Source organism: Choloepus didactylus, chromosome 21 (genome assembly GCF_015220235.1).
Source record: "Choloepus didactylus isolate mChoDid1 chromosome 21, mChoDid1.pri, whole genome shotgun sequence".
In the NCBI taxonomy this organism is placed as follows: domain Eukaryota; kingdom Metazoa; phylum Chordata; class Mammalia; order Pilosa; family Megalonychidae; genus Choloepus; species Choloepus didactylus.
In genome coordinates, this window is record NC_051327.1 from 5,669,556 (window position 1) to 5,689,405 (window position 19,850).

The 19,850-nt window shown below is 43.9% G+C and overlaps 1 protein-coding gene across 4 annotated transcripts; it reads right to left on the bottom strand.

Annotated features, from left to right (window-relative positions):
• Nucleotides 1–1,188: 1,188 nt before the first annotated feature.
• On the bottom strand, nucleotides 1,189–18,897 carry TMEM159 (transmembrane protein 159). Of its 4 annotated transcripts, XR_005213676.1 has the most exons (7): nucleotides 18,732–18,897; nucleotides 16,074–16,273; nucleotides 9,462–9,630; nucleotides 8,152–8,287; nucleotides 7,230–7,368; nucleotides 1,700–2,038; nucleotides 1,189–1,569 (listed from the first exon to the last, which is right to left on the bottom strand). XR_005213676.1 is itself a non-coding variant. In XM_037815246.1 (6 exons), exons 2-6 carry the CDS (start codon nucleotides 16,167–16,169, stop codon nucleotides 2,015–2,017), a joined length of 564 nt encoding a protein of 187 aa, XP_037671174.1. In that variant the 5' UTR covers nucleotides 16,170–16,273; nucleotides 18,732–18,897; the 3' UTR covers nucleotides 1,579–2,014. The 4 variants fall into 4 exon arrangements, 3 of the variants coding, with proteins under 3 accessions (XP_037671174.1, XP_037671175.1, XP_037671176.1); XM_037815246.1 differs by lacking the exon at nucleotides 1,189–1,569 and having other exon boundaries at nucleotides 1,579–2,038; XM_037815247.1 differs by lacking the exons at nucleotides 1,189–1,569; nucleotides 18,732–18,897 and adding an exon at nucleotides 17,826–18,611 and having other exon boundaries at nucleotides 1,579–2,038.
• Nucleotides 18,898–19,850: the final 953 nt, after the last annotated feature.

A 19,850-nucleotide genomic window follows, 5' to 3' on the forward strand; every position in this document is an offset into this window, starting at 1 on the left:
TAACACCTTCAATAGTATTGGCATAGGAATAGGCACTTCTTGCTCTTTAACAGAGGTGAATCCATCTTTAGAATGAAGTGCAGAAAAGTTTTAGTGCCAAATTAAGGCCTTTATACCGTGCTGTGGCAAGTAGCGGGCATTTGTTTTGTCTGCCCAGAAATCATTTCTTTTGATATTCCTTTGGGAGCTTCCCTTCCTCTTGCTGCAGTCCAGCATTCCCATTGTATTAGTCAGGGTTCTCTAAAGAAACAGAACTAACAGGATATATATGATTTATTATAAGGAATTAGTTTGCATGGCTGATAAATCCAAACTCTGGAAACTCCAATAAAGGGAATGCTGAAGTCCTTAGTCCAGCTGGCTGGCTGGAAATTCTAACAAGAACTAGGGCTGAAGTTGAGGCAGAAATTCTGCTGAACTGTGAAATTCTGTTGTGGCTTTTAAGACCTCCACCTGATTGGATAAGGAGACTTCCCACTTTGCTGAAGGCAATCTGCTTTTTTGATCCTGTTTGCAATCAATCATCTGATTATAGATGCAAATCCCATCTCAAAATACCCTCACAGTGACCAGCACAACAGTGCTTGACCAAAAACTGGACACCATAATCTGAATTGATGCATGAAAACTAACCATCACATCCACCTCACATGGAACCAATGGGAGGAACTACCCCTGCCCCCTGGTTCTGAATCGATTGCATGCCCCAGCTCTGGTCTATCAGCATATTCCAGCCCCCTAGTCATGTGATTAGTTCAGGGTTGCTCATATGACCCAAGTCTGTCCAATCAGAGCCAAACCCTGAATATTTGTAGGCACTATTGGTGAAGAGCAGTTTTCTTACCCAGAAGGGAGGCTAACCATAAGGCTGATATAAAACCAGAGCTGCTGGAGCCTGCCTGAAGCAGCAGCTTACACAGAGGAAAGCAGTGTTGAGGAGGGGAAGAGAGAGAGATGCCCAATGATGATTGAGCCTTTGGACCCCACTGCCTGATCTACCCACCTCCCATTTTTTAAGCCACTTTGAGTTGCACATCTATCACAAGCAACTAAAAACACTGTCGTGCAATCGGCAGAGAAGGAAGAAGTGGGTCTGATGGGTGTGTGTATGGGGGGGGGCAGGCAGTATAGAAAAGAAGAAAAGCCCACCTAAATATATATTTAATTTAATAAAATGCCACTGCAAATAAACTGAAGCAGAAATTTATTTTTTTTTAATTTTCTGTAGTCCTTTAGCATTCCTATAGGGCTTTTGGAAAAAAAAATGGCTTAACAGGACAAGTTCTTTAAAACAATACAAAAGTGTATCATGTTCAAATGTTTAAAAGAGTAACAGTACTCAACAGTAACAGCAGAAACTATACCTTTAGACTTTTTCAAAAAATGCTCTTGGCCATAAAGTTAAGGTTTGACCCTATTTCCCAACTTTTCTGAGAGTTTGTTATTCTCAAATATTGCTGTTCTTTCTGATAAAAAGCTAATAAGGCAGAAGAGCTTGTTCTGTTTTGGATATTTTTTCCACTTCTGTTTCCAACAAATTGGTGGAGAAATAAATGGCTTCTCTCATTTCTAAAAAAAAAAAAAAAAGAAAATTACATTGGTGCCCAAATTGGGCTCTTGGACACAAGGTCTAAGGCTTTGAGGGTTAAGTCGCAGGGCTCTAGAGGCCCAGGACCCTGCCAAGGTCAAGTGTGCGTACTTGGAGGTTGAGGGGCTGAGAGGCTGGGGGAGCACTTGAGCCATCACAGCAGTTCTTGGTTGATCCTCCAGGTGATTCTCCATGTCAACCCACAGAAGCTATACAAGAGCAACAAAATCCCCAAATTGGTCACTGCAGGAGTCTACAAACAAAGCCAAGGAGGGCCTGACTACCCAGCCCCCACTTCAAAGTCATAATTCAACAGCCTTCCAGAGATGCTTGTAAAAAAAAAAAAAGCTCTGGTTCCATCCAGCTGGTCATTCCTGGTAGAGCCCTTCGAAGTCTGCACACTTCATAGCCAGCTGACAGTTGCCATCAGTGTTTTGTTGTGTCAGTGGTCTGTTTGGAAACAAGGGGAAATGGTTAGCTCTAGGACCTCTTTAAAGAGCAATGTTGAGTGTGTACACAGCTGAATACATGACATTCTTAACTGGCTTATTTTTAGCTGCTTCTCGCAACCACACTACATTTGGGGCTATACCCACTTGTTCTAGTTTGCTAATGCTGCCAGAATGCAAAACACCAGAGATGGATTGGCTTTTATAAAAGGGGGTTTATTTGGTTACAAAGTTATAGTCTGAAGACCATAAAGTGTCCAAGGTAACACATCAGCAATCGGGTATCTTCACTGGAGGATGGCCAGTGGTGTCCGGAAAACCTCTGTTAGCTGGGAAGGCACATGGCTGGCATCTGCTCTGGAGTTCTGGTTTCAAAATGGCTTTCTCCCAGGATGTTCCTCTCTAGGCTGCAGTTCCTCAAAAATGTCATTCTTAGTTGCTCTTGGAGTGTTTGTCCTCTCTTAGCCTCTCTGGAGCAAGAGTCTGCCTTTCAGTGGTCATCTTCAAACTGTCTCTCATCTGCAGCTACTGTCTCAGCTTCTGTGCCTTCTTCAAAGTGTCCCTCTTGGCTGTAGCAAGCCCACTCCTTCTGTCTGAGCTTATATAGTGCTCCAGTAAACTCATCAAGGACCATGCTGAATGGGTGGGGCCACACCTCCATGGAAACTATCCAGAGTCATCACCCACAGCTTGGTGGGCGCATTTGCATGGAAACACTCAAAGAATTACAATCTAATCAACACTGATTTATCTGCCCACACAAGATTACACCAAAGATAATGGCGTTTGGGGGGACATAATATATTCAAACCGGTACATGACTTTACAGCTGAGAAAACTGAGGCCTTGGGAGATTAAAATGACTGAGTTAGAGGAAGGGATTGTGGCCCCATTCCCCATTCTAGTTAAATTGGATATTGCATTTTTCCCAATTGTTATCTGTGTCCTTACAGCAATTCAGTGTGAAAGGTAAAACAAGGCATAGCCCTATTTTACCAATCAAGAAAAACTGAGGCCCAGAAAAGTCAAGCAACTTGTTCAAGATCACACAGTTAAAAAACTGGCCGAGCCGGATTTCAGACCCATATCTTCCAATTCCAGTTGACTGTTTTGTGACACCTTCATCAGAAGAGAGGCAGGGGAGAAAGGGGAGAGAAAGAGGCCTGTCTTTCTTAGTCCGTGTGACTACAAATTTCAGAGGGCAGTGAGAGGGGAGGTAGCACTAGTAACATTAACCAAATTGCATCTGTGGATTATCTTTGAATTTCCGATAGCCTTGCTACCACTGACACCAACACTGAAAACACAGACCAGAGGCCCTGGGGTGTCTTACTGTCTCCGTGAAAAAACAGCATGACATTTCCTCTTTAGAGGCTACTTTATCTAGAAAGCAGGTCAATATATTTCTTCAAAAGATTGTTGAGCCGATTCTCGTAAGTAAGGATATCTTACAGTTTTGCTAGGGTCAAACTCCATTTGCGTCACAGAATAAACTGGATAGTTCCTCTTTTTCTCCCCTTTGCTTTTAATCATTTAACATGAGCATTATCTGCCATTTTGAGTTTTAAAGAATTCACAAGTGCAGTAGTTCTCAGGTGATAACCCTTTTTCACACTAATATAACATGATATATGCCTTTTTCACTCTCATTCTCTCAAATAAAAACAGGGAAGTTTTTCACAGCACCTTTGGAACTCCACTTCACTCAGGGAACCAATATTTTCCCAATGACTAAGACATAAATTTACAGAATTTTGCATGGTAAAAAGTCATTTAAAGTACGAGATACAAAAAAATACACAGTACAAAAATTTCACATTTCAATTAACCTTTAGGAAACTACCACTTATCAAAGAAGAATATTCAGTCATCTGAAAAAGTTTTTCCTCCTTTTTCCAACTACTCATTTGGTAGAGTCATTTAAAGTACAAGATAGACCTTAATATAACAGAATACAAAAATATCATATTTCAATTAACCTTTAGGAAACTACCACTTATCAAAGAAGAATACTCAGTCATCTGAAAAAAATTTTCCTCCCTTTAGCAACTACTCATTTTTGAGGCTGGGTCTTCTTCAGATACTTTAACCAAACCAGTATCTCATAGCAGAATGAGTGCAGACACACAAATGAGAATCCAGCTGTCTTCTATTAAAGCAGACAGTAAAGAGATTTACAAGTTGTAAAACAATGCTACTCACTCCTGTCACAGATTTTATTTTGTTATGGAAAATATAGTTACTTTTCATGAAAATGTTATCTATTTCAACATGTAATACTGTTCGTTTTCAATGAATAAATCAATATATTTTAAATTTGTTATATTTTCTAATAGAATAATTATCAATATATTTAACTTGCATAAACAAAAGCTCTTTGGAAGCCTCAATAATTTTGAGGAATGTAAAAGGGGTCTTGAGAACAAAAAGTTTGAGGACCCATGCCCTAGAGAAAATAATGGGTCTGAATGCCTTGGTCGGGAGGAGTGGGGCAGGCAAGTAGACTGAAGACAAGTTTTGGACCTCTCTTTCAATCTCTTCATTGGTAAAAAGGTCTATTGAGGTTTTTCTACTTCCTGGGGTGTAATTTTTAAGAACTTACCTTATCAGGGCCCAACAGTGTTCAGAGGCAGGGAGGGATTTTGGCTCAGAACCATCAACCTCAATAAGCCAAATAGGCCAACATTTCTCATTTTGTCTCCTATCAGACTGACAGTGTTCAAAACAATTTATGAGAAGCTGGATTGTGACTCCAGGGATATCAATTAAGCAATCCTATGAGAACTGCCCCTGAGTGATTAAATTATACCTACTTCACATTTTATCTTTCAACATATGAATAATAAAAGATACCCTACTAGTAAGAAGTACAAGGGCTGTTATGTAGAAAAACTCCTTCAAAATCCAAGATATGCATTCTTTTTAGAGCAAGGGTTGGCAAACTACGGCCCTCAGGCCAAATCCAGCCCAATGCTTGTTTTTGTTAGTAAAGTTTTATTGAAACACAGCCACAGACCATTCATTTGCTTATTGTCCAAGCTGCTTTTGTACTATAGAAGCAGGGTTCAGTAGCTGCAAAAGAGACCTCATGGTCCACAAAGAGGAATATATTTACTGTCTGGCCCTTTCCAGATATTGTTTGTCAACCCCTGTGTGCCGGTTTGAATGTATTATGTCTCCCAGAAAAAGCCATATTCTTTGATGCAATTTTGTGGGGCAGACATTTTAGTGCTGATTAGATTGAAATACTTTGAGTGTTTTCATGGAGATGTGACCCACCCAACTGTAGGTGATGACTCTGATGAGATAATTTCCATGGAGGTGTGGCCACGCCCATTTCAGTGTGGGCCTTGATTAGTTTACTGGAGCACTATATAAGCTCAGACAGAAGGAGCAAATTTGCTACAGCCAAGAGGGACACTTTGAAGAATGCTCAGGAGCTGAGAGAGAAGCTGCAGGTGAGAGACAGTTTGAAGACAGACACTGAAAGCAGACTTTTGCTCCAGAGAAGCTAAGAGAGGAAAAATGCCCCAAGAACAACTGAGAGTGACATTTTGGAGAGAAGCTGAAGCCCAGAGAGGAACGTCCTGGGAGAAAGCCATTTTGAAACCAGAACTCCGGAGCAGATGCCAGCCACGTGCCTTCCCAGCTAACAGAGGTTTTCCAGACACCATTGGCCATCCTCCAGTGAAGGTACTCCCATACCTTGGACACTTTATGGCCTTAAGACTGTAACTTTGTAACCAAATAAACCCCCTTTTATAAAAGCCAATCCATTTCTGGTGTTTTGCATTCCAGCAGCATTAGCAAACCAGAACACTCTGTTTTAGAGAGTCACTTTATATCCTGATTGCGATGGTGTGCCAAAACGCCGTGTTCTTTGATGCAATCCTGTAGGGGCAGATATATTATTGTTGATTAGGTTGGAACCTTGGATTGAGTGTTTCTATGGAGATGTAACGCCAGTCAACTGTGGGTGAGAGACCTTTGATTGGATAATTACCACAGAGATACAGACCCTGCCCATTCATGGTGGCTCTTAATTAAATCACTGGAGTCCTATATAAGAAACTCAGACAGAAGGAACTTGCTGCTGCAGCCTAGAGGGGAACGTCCTGGGAGAAAGACCTTTTGAAACCAGAACTCCAGAGCAGACGCCAGCCATGTGCCTTCCCAGCTAACCGAGGTTTTCTGGATGCCATTGGCCATCCTCTAGTGAAGGTACCCAGTTGTTGATGCCTTACTGTGGACACTTCATGGACTTAAGACTGTAATGGTATAACCAAATAAGCCCCCTTTAAAGCCAATACATTTTTGGTATTTTACATTCTGGCGGCATTAGCAAATCAGAACAGAGGGCTTTGGAGTGTTGACCAGGATTTAAGTCCCTTCTCTGCCATTTATAGCTGTAGGACCTGGGCTTCATTCTCCTTACTATAGAATAGGGCTAGGACCTGTCTCAGGGAGGTTATGAGGATTACATGAGATAAGGCCTGGGAAGAGCTAGACAGAGTCCCTGACACACACAGCAAGTGCTCAATGGGTGCGAGTCACTATCATCAATCTAGCAAGAGCTTTGAATGAAGCACAGTGGAGTAACGTTCCCCTTGAGACTTAGCTTCTAAAACCAACACAGTTGGTTTTCTCTCTGGCCTTGAAACAGATCACTGTCCCTTCAGTTGAGGCCCTGAATGAAGGAATGATGTTATAGGAACAAGATCCACATATTCAAACACTAGACTCATACTCAGTCTGCTGAGGTACACACACTCTGAGGAGCACAGGGGATCCAGACAGACCCTGGGAGCAGTGGATTCACGGCTCCTGTGCCATCTGGAGTATAGCAGGTTGAGTACACTGGTGGGTCATTTTTCCCTTCTTGGCTCTCTTCCCACAAAACCCACCTTTACCTGAGTTTTTGTAAATTAAATGGACATCTTAGAAAAGGAAGCAATAATAACTACCTCATAGTGTTGCTGTGACAACAAAATAAGTTATGTGTTTGATGCATGGTGGTAGTAATAGTTTCCGTTTGAAACTGCACAGCAAATTCCCATTTGATGTCTAATCTATGAGAAACAACTTGCCTCCTATAATTTTGCTTTGGGACCTTCAACTGGCATTAGGGTACTGTTTGTGAATATCCCCCTCCAAACGGTAAAGATTAAATTATTTTACTGACGTGTATTTACCTGGGAGAATACCAGTAGCTGACGAGGCTGGAGACCACCACATAGGACACGATGAGTATCCCTGACACGGCGAGTGATATGAAACCCAGGCCACAGAGGACGCAGAGCAGAGAGAGGCCGCCCACAGAAATGACCAGTCCTAGGAGCAGATCACGGTTAGGAGACATGTTCAGCTAAGGCAGGTCAAGAAGCGCAGCCCCTGGACCAGTGTGTTTAAAATAACGACAGCTAACTCAGATTTTTAAAGTAAGGAAATTTCCCATTAAAGATCCAGATTTCCCGGATGACTTAAAAAGGAAGTGATTGGACCACCCAGTGGGCAGCACTGCCCGGCAACAACTGGCTGGCTTCCCACCTCCTCCAGGCCCCACCATTCCCATTTCAGCTGCACTTGGCCCACCCTGCTCATTTTTGTCACCTGCCTGACCCAAAGGTATTTGAGTTTCAGAACCCCCTTTCTCAAGGTCAGGAATGGACTCCCAATCAAATTCTCCAGGAGGAGTCAAGCAAAGACAAGAATGGGAAACGTAAATTATCTCCAATGTTTCAAACTAATACCTTACCAGCTATAGAAACAAGGCTATCTAGACTAAATGATGCAAAATATAAATTATGAATGCGTTACCATCTACTATATGCAGAGAAAAGATATTTTTCATAATGTTGGATCCATGGGGGGTAAAACAGGAAAAGGTACAATGGAAAGAGCAATGGACTTTCACAGTAGACACACCTGAGTCTGAATCTGAATTAAGTCACTTACTGTTTGACTTGGGGCTTCCCAGAGCTACAGTTTAACTCATTCATAAAAAGGGTACAATAGTAACTATCACAAAGTGTTAACATCACAATTAAATGAGTCACTGGGTGTGTGATTATTGGTGGTAGTTTCTGTCTGCCCAGCATGCTTTCCCTTGCCTACCTCAAAACAAAAGTCCTTTTTCCAATGTAGAACTGATAAAATACAATTATGGTATGACAAATATCCTTCCCCTCGCTTTGGGAGTGGTCTGAGTACTCCATCCGTGTGGCCACAGAGATGGGTTCAGAGATGGCTCCTGGAAAGGAAGGGAGTACAGATGCTCTGCCTTTCCATAAAAATTTCCATTTACAAAATCCTATGTCAGTGTTTCTCAAAGTATGGCCACCAATCATTTGCATCAGAATCAGATGCACCAGGAAGGTTTGTTAAAAATCTGGATCCCTGGGCCCAACTCCAGAACTAACTGACAATCTGGATGAAGCCCAGGAGTATAGTTTGAGAACCATTGCTCTAAAGGCTTTTGCACATGCTGTTCCCCCTGTCCAGAAAACCCTTCCTTACCCAAGAAAAAGTGTTGAACACCTTTGAGAGCCCCTCTTCGGTAAAGCCTTCCTGATACCACCAAAATCTAGTGGCTCTCTACTTTCTCTCTAAATTTACTTGTTATGCTACTCATTCATTCCCCACATATCCATCAATATTTACTGAACAACCACTTTGCAAGCTGTATTTAGACCCAGTTGCCCACCATGCACACCTTCTTTCTCCTTTGAGTGTAAACTGCCTTGTCCACAGTGGCCTGGGCAGGGAAACAACCCCGCGCGTTGAGGTCTGCAAAGCCATAGAATGGACCAGAAGAGGTCACCAGACCCAAGGGTAGCTCTCTCTTTGGCCAGTATTCTGCAGTTTAGGATTTGATTTGAAAAGCTAAACTGAGCCGATGAGATTTGCTTTCTCAGGAATTTTAACTCAGCAACACTGGGAGAAGCTGACAGTTGGAGAACAACTTTAGGGGTAAAGGAGGAGAAGGTGGAGCCTCCGCACCTGGCAAGACACCGGGCACATAATAGGTGCTCAATAACCAGTTGTGGCATCAATGGCTGCTCTGTTTAATAATAATATTTAGCATCCCATTGAACAGCAAGTCTGTGCCAGGTATAGCACCTAGAACTTTGTGGAATTGTTGGCTTCAATCCATACATAAACCCTTTGGGGTAGATGCCATCATATCCCTATTTTACCTATGAGGAATTCGAGGATCAGAGAAAGTACAGAACTTGTCTGAGATCACAGTGGTGGAGGTGGGATGTTAAGCCAGACTCCAGGGTCTATTTTTTAACCTACTCTGACAAGCTGCCTTGGTCGATGTGAACCAGAATGGGAATCTCTGACATGAGTGGCAGACGCCTGATAAATATTATCCACCCAATTGAGCCATTTTCCAAGAGGTGAATTACTGAGCAGGATACCTTCCAGTAATATGACTCCCATGAAAGCAGCCAGGGATGTAAGCAAGACGAGGAGCACAAAGGACCCAACAGGAACAGTCGACATGGCAACAAACACCAGTGAGGTGAGGGCCAGAAAAGGATGCCTGTCCAGGTACTGACCCACTGGAGACTTCATAAAGGCAACCACCTGCAGGCAAAGAAAAGCCAAGATAAGAGTTGTCAGAATCTCTTTTCATCACCTTTGGGAAAACTCACCCAAATTCCTGCATACCAGGCAGAATGGATCAGCCCAAGCTGTGGGAAGTGCAACCAGAGGTTGTAAAGTTGAAAGGCTCATAAGAAAGAAGTCACCACAGTTAAGACTTCCCAAGACATGAGTCACTCTGTCAACAACCCAAGGTGGCTCTGGACAGGTGACAGGTTTGAGGGCCCCTCCTAGCCACAGGTCGTAGTAAGGAGGACAGAATCAGGCATTGCTCCACAGCTTAACATAGTCCCTTTCATTAGTCATCCTCAGCATATGTTTGCATTGATGTACACAAGCATTCAATTTGCAACCTACTTTTCAGCTTAGGTTTTCAGAGTTGAGGCTACGTGCAGGGCTGGTGCTGCTTAAATAGAAAAGCCTGGCCCAAGGAGAAGCCACAGCCATCCACCGTGGGGCTTCAGTAGGAGAACTCCTGAGGTAGGAGAACTCCTGAGGTGACCTGGCAGAACTCACTTTCTGCCAGGTCACAAAATGGCACAAGGCCCATGGGCTACACTGCTCCTGCCATTCTGTTATGACAAAAAAATAAAAGAAAATGAAAATAAAAACAAAGCTGAAGACCTGGATATTCAGCTTCTCTAGCCAGAGCTGACTGGAGCACGATTCACCTCAGAGCTGGGGCTGCCCAGCTCAGACACTCTGCTATCAGAGCACAGTGAGAGCCTCCTGAAAGAGGAAGGCCAAAAGTGAGTGAGAGGCAGAAGGCCCACAGAGCGGCCACGCAGAGTGTGTTCCTGCAGTCCCAGGTCTGGTTTCTCCCCATCTCAAGTGCATCCTTAGGAAAGCTGCCACGTGTCATCAGGCAGACTGAACTGATCCTTCTGAACTTTATAATCAAAAGACTGGGAGTAGGTGGGCATTCGAGGTAAGGGAGGCAGCAGCGTATACAGCAAGCTTGCCTGCAAGGGAAGACTTGGGCAGCAGAGAGATAGCAAATGAGGTTGAACATACAAGACACCAGGCTTGAGAGTTTCCACCTACACTGTCCTGCTCGGCAGCCACTAGCCACACGTGGCCGGCAAGCACTTGAGGTGGGGCCAGTGAGATTGATGAATAATTTTTACTTTAATTTAAATTTTTTATCAACAAGCTTTCCAAACGTGTTGGGCATGAGTCTACTTTTTCAACTGTATCTTTTATGAAAGCTGAAGAGGGATAAAGATATTCCAATCAAAATTTAGCATCTGATGTGGCTAACTCTGCAAATAAACTCACTGCCTTCCCCACTACATAGGACATGACTTCCAGGGGTGTAAGTCTCCCTGGCAACGTGGGACATGAGTCCCAGGGATGAGCCTGGCCCTGCCATCTTAGGATTGACAATGCCTTCTTGACCAAAAGGGGGAAAAGAAATGAAACAAAATAAAGTTTCAGTGGCTAAAATTTTTCAAATAGAGTCGAGAGGTCATTCTGGAGGTTACTGTTATGCAAGCTTCAGCCAGATATTGCAAATTGCCACATTATGCCAAGCTCCAACCTACAGTATTCCTGAAAACCCTAAAGAATACCCTGGGCTCTATCTAAGGCTGCATAAAAGTTTTACTCACTAAGTTTATTTTTTCCGAAACTTAAAACCTCCAGATTGTTTCTATGCCAGATAAGCCCTGAAACCCAGAGGTACCAGTCTCTCCAAGAACATCAACCAGTTTCATTCCTCTACCTCATAATGTCGACACCCCTTTTCAGCATGAAGAAGTTAGAATGGTCATTCCCTAGATATCCCTGAAGATTGAGGGAATGATCAGTTGAGAGGAAGGAGTTGTAACTGAGAAGTTAGGATTTAACAAATGATTATGACTACTGAATCATTATATAGATAATACTTTTTAGTTTCTGGTGTGTAAGAATAGCCAGAAGGAAATACCTGAAATTTTAGAAGTGTAACCCACTAGTCTTGATCTTGGATAATGATTGCATAACTCTATAGCTTTTATCTTATGACCCTGTGATTCTCTCAGGAAATACAGCCCTGTTCATGCCAGTCTGTTTCAGAAGGGGGATGATAGGAGACAGCATTCATTAAACACTCAGGTGCCAAGCACTGTTTTAAGTGCTTTCACTGTTAATTTCACCCTAAAATGCTATGAGGTAGGCACTATTATTATTATTATCCCCATTTTACATAGACAAGGAAACTGAGGCACAGAGAGGTTAAACAACTTGCCTAAATCCATGCAAATGAGGATATGAACTCAGGCTATCTGGACCCAGAGACCACAAACTTTATATACAATACCACACTGTCCCTTTAAACCTGTGTGTAGGATATTTTCTCCTGATCGTCTTTTCTCTTCTGTTCTTTCGCAGGCATTACATACAACTCTACAGAGGGAAAAGGCAGCCAGTAAAATAAAATTATATGCATTCTTGCTAAAAGTCAAAAATTCCAAATATACCTCCATTCCTTGTCAAGATAGATTTTGCCCAGTTGAAAATTGGTGTGTATGTCCTCTGTTGTCTATAATATATACACAAGTACTCACATAGCCACAAAGTGCTATACTTGTTATTTTTCACAGCTACCCAGAGGGACACCGTATTTATAAGCAGTGATTTTCTTAATTGCTCCCCTATGTGAATGTTTCGGCTGCCTTCACTTTTCACGACTATACACAGCATTATTTAAAACATGTGCCCTTTCTCCCCTTTTGGACTAGTCTTTTAACATACAGCTCTCAACGAGAAAATACCAGGTCAAAAGTACATGGTTTTCTTGTTAAGGGGTCTGGTTTTGGGGTCTCCAAGGCTGAGTTTGACTTCCAGCCCCTCTGACAACAAGTGATACGACCTTGAGCTGGTGTCCTTATATTTAAAAACCGGACTGGGAAGTTGTGAGGATCAAGTTCACATAAGTTCATGTAGCACACTTAACACAGAGCCTGGCTCGTAGCAGACACTTCAGAAACATAAGCTTCATTAACAATCATTAACTACATGTTGCCTAATTGCTCTCAGAGCTAATTACAGGGCCACCCATAATTTATTATTCCAATAAGCAGTCCTCAAATGCTGCCTGTATATTAAAGAGAAGCCCCGTTTCCACCACCCTACCCAACACTCCTGCAATTTCCTCCAATATCCTAATGACATTTCATAAATACACACTCCAGGCTGAGGGCTGAGGAAGTACAATTTTTGGGACCCTCTGGAAAACAACGGGAGCTGTGACATCAGGGAATAAGAAACAATTTCACTTAGCAATTACCTTTTCAGTCTCATGGCAACAAAAGAGGCTACAATGGGAGGATAGGATGCGAGAGGGCTTAGTGTTTAGTAACATGCATTGCAGTTTGCCATCCCCACCTAGATTTACCAAGCACAGCGCTGCGCTGAAGCACCCAGGAGTGCCAGGCTTGAACCAACCTACACCACTATGTGCCCAGCTCTGTGCTAAAGCCTTCACCAACAGGATCTCAGCCACATCCTCACAGCATGAGCCTGGTAGTGCTCATTTTACAGAAGAGGAAATGGAGATCTGAAAATGGTAAGGTGACATCTTTAAATACACACCTGGGCATGGGATGTTCCAAAGGAGGGGCAATGTGGCCAGTATCTGAGGATTCCGTCTGGGGCTGTTCAGGACACAGGCAGATCCCCTGGTGTCAGGATGCAAAAGACAATTGAGGATCTACTGCCTCATGGTGCTCTCAGAAGGATGAAGGCCGGAGGAGTCAGGATCCTTCAAAACCACTGATAATGACAAGGCCCTGGATGCCCACAGGTGTGTGATTCAGTATTTGCACATAGGGCCTAGGGTTTAGTTCAAAACCTGCTGGACCTGGGCAGTACAGGTCCAGCATGGGAGCAAGACTGTTTTGTCACAAGTATTCCATGTACCATGAGTCCCAGCCCATGCTTCACTTCTCCTTCTCCCCTGAAAATGGCTATGTGTATATCGATGAAATGCCCTGGCCAGAGGGGACTGCATCCACCAGATTCTTGCTCCCAGGAATGTGGCACTGGGACACCCACACCAGTTGTCCCTTACAGGGCTTCAGCTGGAAGCTGAGGTAGGTGTGGACAGTCATGTTTGCCCACAGGAATGGGAAAGCCAAGGAAGCCAGACTACAGAGAGAGGAGAGCGAAGCAGATATGCAAGGAAAAGCTGAGATGAGATGCTACATGGCCGGAGAGAGAGCACTGAGGATTACCTCTGACCCCAGTGACCTTCCAGGCCCTGGTTCTAATCCCCACTAAAGCTCCGCTCTGCTTCACTTCCTGCCCTTGGCTTCTAAGATAGCTTTACATTTCCCCAGCAAGTCCTGGCAGGTCCCACCTGTTTTGTTTATGTGTTAGCTTAGGCTATTTTGAGCAGGATTCTCTCTTTATATAAAAACAAGTCAATTAAGACTTGACCAAGCACTTCAGGGCCTTCCTGGGAGAGATGATATGAGTTGTTTCATACATCTGGAAACTGATCTAAAATTCTTGCCTGGCATTCAAAGTGTTTTTTAATGTCTGAGGAAAGGATAAAAATTACTTAGGTGAAAGAAATCATCTAAATATCCCAGAAAGCAGATGGGTAAATAAATAACAGTTATGTCAATCTGATGGAAGGTTGTACTGCCAGCAAAAGTAATCATTCTGAAGACCGACACTTCATTATGGAAAGACAATATATAATATTAAGCAAATATAAAAATACAGACCTACAATTGCCATGATTACATCCACTAAATATAAAAATAACAAAGGGGCACAGTTACAATTAGAATAATCATCGCCACCACCAAATTGGTCAGTGATAGGGTTACAAATAATTTGCTTTCTTTTTCCCTCTATTATCATGCTATTGTGTTGTTAATTAGTAAACAAACTTAAAATAGTCTCAATACCTCAGGATTATCTGAAGGACATGAGGACTTAGTCAAATGATAATTTGTCCTTTCATTCTGGATATCAGTTGGCATGATAGTTATCTAGCTTAAACCCGTTTCTAGGAATATGGCTGAGGATTTGAGATGAAGTAGCAAAGAAATACCAAGAAGCCAGAGTTCCAACATTTTGACATACCTGCCTCAGAAGGTGGATGTGAAAAATAAATAAGCTAAAGCATGCCAAATGCCTAACACAATGCTTTGCATTTAGTAAGTGCTCAATTGATGTTAATTAATACAATAATAAGCCTGGGACAGGCATGAGGGCCTTTCCTAGTGAACTTTTAGTAACAAGAGGCTCAGTCTGCTGACTAGAAGGCTGCTTGTCCAATTTAAAAATAGCTTGGTAAATCCAAGAGAGTGCTGGAACCATTCTGGAGTGAGTCCAGAAAAGGTCTCTGTAGAGTATAGTTTTAGACTGCAAAACAGAGTCTCTTCAAATAGACTCTAGTGGAACTATGCTGTCCATTGCAAAAAAATAGGAGACAAAACAGTTCATTTTGTTACATTCACATTTGTATTTTTATGGGTACATTGCATTGGAAAAGATCAAAAGGAAACACAACAAAATACTATTAATATTATTGCTGAGAGCTGCCTTTCTTTTTGGCTCCTGTCAAAATGCTGAAAGGCATATAAAGGAAAGCAATAAAGCTGAACATGCAAGAAAGCAAAATATACTATCTCAAGTCCCATTGCCACTGAGTGGCTGCTGAACACCTGAAAAGTAGTTAAGTTAGAACTGAAATACACATTGGATTTTGAAGTCTTTGTACCAAAAATTATGCACAATATCTCAATTCTTTTCATTAATAATTTTTAAAATAATGATTATCTGTTGCAATGATAATATTCTGGACACATTGGGTTAAATTAATTACACTGTTAAAATTAATTTTACCTGTTTCTTTTTACTTTTTAAACATGGCTACTAGAAAATATTAAATTACATGTGTGGCTTGTGTCATATTTCTATGGGACAGGGCTATAGTGGAATACTGCACTCAAATCTTAAAAGCAGGTTTTGGCCCCCCATTTTCAGGATAACAGATGAGCCCAAATTAACAAGAAAACAGAAAAACGATGCTATCTGTGGCAGAGAATGAGAATCACCTCACTAAATCCAGCTAAAGGATTCCATCTGTAGCTTGCTATGGCCATGTGACTAAACTTTGGTCTATGACATGTAATTGGAAGCATTATGTGTGACTTTCAGGAAGTCTCCTTAAATCGGGGCTTGATAGTGAGTCTTTCTTCCTCTTCTCCTACATTTTATTGCCTGGAACATGGATCTGAAGGCTGATGCTTTAGCAGCCTTCTTGGATAATGAGGTTGAGGGTCACCGATTAGACATGATAAGGTGGTGAGCTAGAAAGATTCCTGACCTACCTCTACATTTCTTCTACCTGAAACAGTAACTTTCTATCTTGTTTAAGCTGGTGTTATTTTGGGATTTTCCGTTACACATACTGATTGGAAACCCACCTTTGAATGGTTCTGGACGGACTCGATCAGCAAAGACAGCTTCCTTTGCAGCTCCTGCAGGTCCTTTGAGGTACTTGGGGGCTCCTCTTTCGCCATCCTGAAACTTACTTCAGTCTCCTTGGGGAGTGATCCTTCCACCCGGGAGCTCACCAACACAGGGTGCAGCCAAATCTCTCATGTCACCCTGTCTCTTGCTGTCACTGGGGGAAACAAAAGAAGTTTCTTAATCCATTAATGGTCTCTATCCAGTCGGTTCAGAGAGAGCTTCTGGGATCCTCAACATTGATGGCAGACGTACAGATGGAGGGTAACTTGGCAATAGCTTTCAAAATGTCAAATTTCACGCCCTTTGACCAAGCAATTGATTTTCCAGGAAACTGAAGGAAGTAATCAGACAGACAGGTATATAACAATGTACCAAAAGAAGGATGTGCATTGCATCCATGTTTATAATAAATAGCAAACCATGGAAAAGAAGCCAACCATTCATTAGTAGGAAATTTGTTAAGTACAGATAATTTCATACAATGTGTGTTGTGCAGTAATTAAACTATACTGTGGCTACTTAGTGATGTGAAAAGATGTCCATAGTGAAAAAATAGATTACAAACCCAAAATAAACCCATTTTGTTACATATATGTATGTACTTTTATTGCATAGTAAAAGGTCTGAAAGGTCATACAACAAAATGTTAACAGTGTTATCTGAGAGCTTATGTTTATTTTTTAGGCTGACATATAAAAGAAAGCAGTAAAACTGAATATACAGAAAGCAAGAAAGCTAAATGGGACAATCTCAATATCACTGCCTTTTTATTTTCTCTGTAAAGTCTTTCCCAAACACCTGGGACCTTGACCAATTTCTCTCATATATTTACTACCCATACTCTTACAGGCTGGCTCCCAATTACATTATGTCATAAACCATTAATACCCCTGTGTAATAATTTTAGTATTTTAACAACAATAATTTTAATAATATTCCTCCTGTGCCTCTTCCCTCTAACAAGACAGACAGGCATCTGAGGGACAAAATTTGCCACAATTACACTCTGGAGCCGAAAAACCTGGAAATTCCCCAACTGTTCCAATCTCACATAATTTTTTTAAATTTACTTTAAAATAAGGCAACACATTAAATTAGGTATCTATCTTTTTCTGACCCTTGTGGAATTTTCATATCAACATCATTTTTACTTCTTTTATATTTCCCAGAGCAATAAGTGGAAGGCTGAACAGAGTAGAGATATCTTTTCCAATTCTCCTTTAGGCCTGACCTACTGTCTGTCATACAAATGCCTAACAGATTCGCTCACACGGGCCAAAATAACTCAGTTACCCACGTTTTATTTACCATATTAAGTATCTCACAAGGTAATTACGTGAGTGCCATAGGGGAAAAATTACCTACAAATATCTACAAGAGTCTAGTATGCAAAATAAAATGTATTCGCTGCTAAGTTCCGTTTGGTAAAACAAGAAAGCCTCCGCCCCGTATTTTGTTTTTGAGCTGCCGCAGGTACAGATCTTGAACTTGGGATGTTCCCAGCGCTCCGCTCCCCTAGTCTCATCTGTGCAGCGAGTAGAAACAAGCCCAGCTCTCTGGACAGGTCTCCGCGAGCCTGGGAAACCCAAGTCCCACCCGATCCTGTTTGGGGAGTGCGAGGGCGGGGAACGTGGGGGGATCCCATCAACCACGGCTGCCAAACCCACCCACCGGGCAGCCAATGCCCAGACCCTCTAGTCACTTACCCCTCGGAAGCAGTCTCTCGAGGATGGAAGGAGTTAAGCCCTCTGCAGCCAAGAGCTTCCCGGCCTCCTCCGCACCTCCGGGGCTGAACGTCGCAAGCGCCAGCCAACCGGCCTTACAAGGCCCCAAAATAAACGACCTGGTTCTCCCACCCCCCTCCCTCCCGGGACAAACTGCCACCCCCAACGTTCCAGCTGGGGGCGGGGAGGGGTCGTCTCTCCGGTTGGGAGAAGGGAACTGCTGCGGGGCGCCTCGGGCCGGGCCTCCCCTAGGCTGTCCCCTTCCTAACTGGTTCCGGTCTCTCAGTCTTCAAAGGCTGGGTGGGGGTGCCCCGTTTCTTGGGATCCAAGGGGAGGAGGAAGGGGGTGTGATGCAAATGCAGAGTGGCCTCCGCGCCCGGGAGGGCTCAGAGAATGAGCAATAGGGGGGATGTCAGGAAGTGGGGAGTCGGAGTGGCCTGTCATTAACTTGGGGAGGAGAATTGCCTTTGGTACTTGGGGTTCCTCTCTTCTCTGCAGTGCCAGGGCAGGCGGGCGGAGAAAGTGGTTCTCAGAAGAGAAGAGGGACCGGGCGGGGGGGGCAAGGGACCAAATGTGTTTAATCCTGGGGAGGGGGTTTGGAGACTCAGTCTTTCCAATGAGGTTTCCCAAGAAAGGGCAGGGTCTCGGGATGGGGCGGAGCTAGCCTAGCGGTTGGAGAGTGTGTATGATGTGTGTCTGTGTGTGTATGCGTGAGCTCCCGGCCCCGTCAGTGGCTCGGAGGGAAGAGACACCCCAGGCGCCGGGCATCCGATGCCCTCTCAAGGCCCCGCGCTCCCCCATGTCCTCCGCGCGGCGAGAAGGTCGGGCCAGCCGGGGCATCCCGGATTCCCCCCACACCCCCCTCAGCCGCGAGCTTCCAGCTCTCACCTGGTCCCGGGGACCCCGCCGTCCCCGCTGTCCCGAGCTCAAGCGCACCTCGCGCCTCTGCAGGCTGAACCAAGGGAGGCGCGAGGCGGAGGCGGCAGGGCGGCGCGGCCCGGAGGCGAGCAGCCGTGGGGAGCCGGAGCCTGCTTCCTTCCCCAGACCCCCTGGCGCCGCCTTCCTCCCGCCCCCTCGGCGTCGGCACCGCCCCTCGGCTTCGCCCCGCCCCGCAGCTCGCAGCCCGCGGCCGAAGGACTCAGCAAAGACTCACCCAACAGCTACGCCAAGGCCTTCTCCTACCGCGCGCTCCCACAGGTTTAGGGGCCACTAGGACAAGACGAGGAAACAGGCTCAGAGAGGTCATGACTTGCCCCACCGAAAGAAGCAGGTTTGGGCTTGGAGCGAGAATGCGTGAGCCACCTCAGAAACAGGTGGACTGGCAGCCGAGAATGGGTTTTCACAGGGTCTTAGGCCTCAGAACCCAGAACCACCTCTTCTGGAAGCATGTCTGGCACTCCGGAGACATAAGTTACGGGGTACAACCCTGACTTGAAGGTTTTAACATTTACTTCTCAGGTGCAAAGGCCATGAGCCAGTGATCCTTAGAGATCAATTAGACTGGTATATCCATTTTACAGATGAAAAAGTCAAGGTCAGAGAGACCAAGTGACTAAACCGATATCCCTCAGTTAGCAAGGATCCAATGACAAAGCCGGAACCCATGTCCCCTGTCCCCAAATCCAGCTCACAGAGCAGGGTTTCTCAACAGCTGTGCTGTTGTTACTTTGGGGATGATAATTCTTGTTGAATGTTTAGCAGCATCCCTGCCCTCTACCCACTAGATGCTGATAGCAATACCCCACCCCCAGCTGTGACTACTGTGAGAAACAAGCACTATTCCTAAAAAGGAATAAACGCTCACCCGATTGTGGAGAAGAAAAGAATTTATTCAGGTCTTGCAAGAACGGGCACCCAACCAAATGTGGGGATTGGCGTGCAGAACAATAGACCCAGCAGTATTTATTCCCTACATCTAACCGCAAGTCCCTCCCCTGTTTCTCCATTGGCTGGATACTCCAGAGGTTACATTCTATTTGACAAGCCTAACTAGCCCAGCAAATTTGA

Excerpts from the sequence above, each read along its gene's own strand:
- TMEM159 (XM_037815246.1), bottom strand. The coding sequence starts at position 16,169 with ATGGCGAAAGAGGAGCCCCCAAGTACCTCAAAGGACCTGCAGGAGCTG. Across the intron at positions 9,631-16,073 it reads CCGTCCAGAACCATTCAAAG|GTGGTTGCCTTTATGAAGTC; the intron begins GTGGGTTTCCAA and ends CTTTGCCTGCAG. Across the intron at positions 7,369-8,151 it reads AAAAGGACTTTTGTTTTGAG|GACTGGTCATTTCTGTGGGC; the intron begins GTAGGCAAGGGA and ends ATCTGCTCCTAG.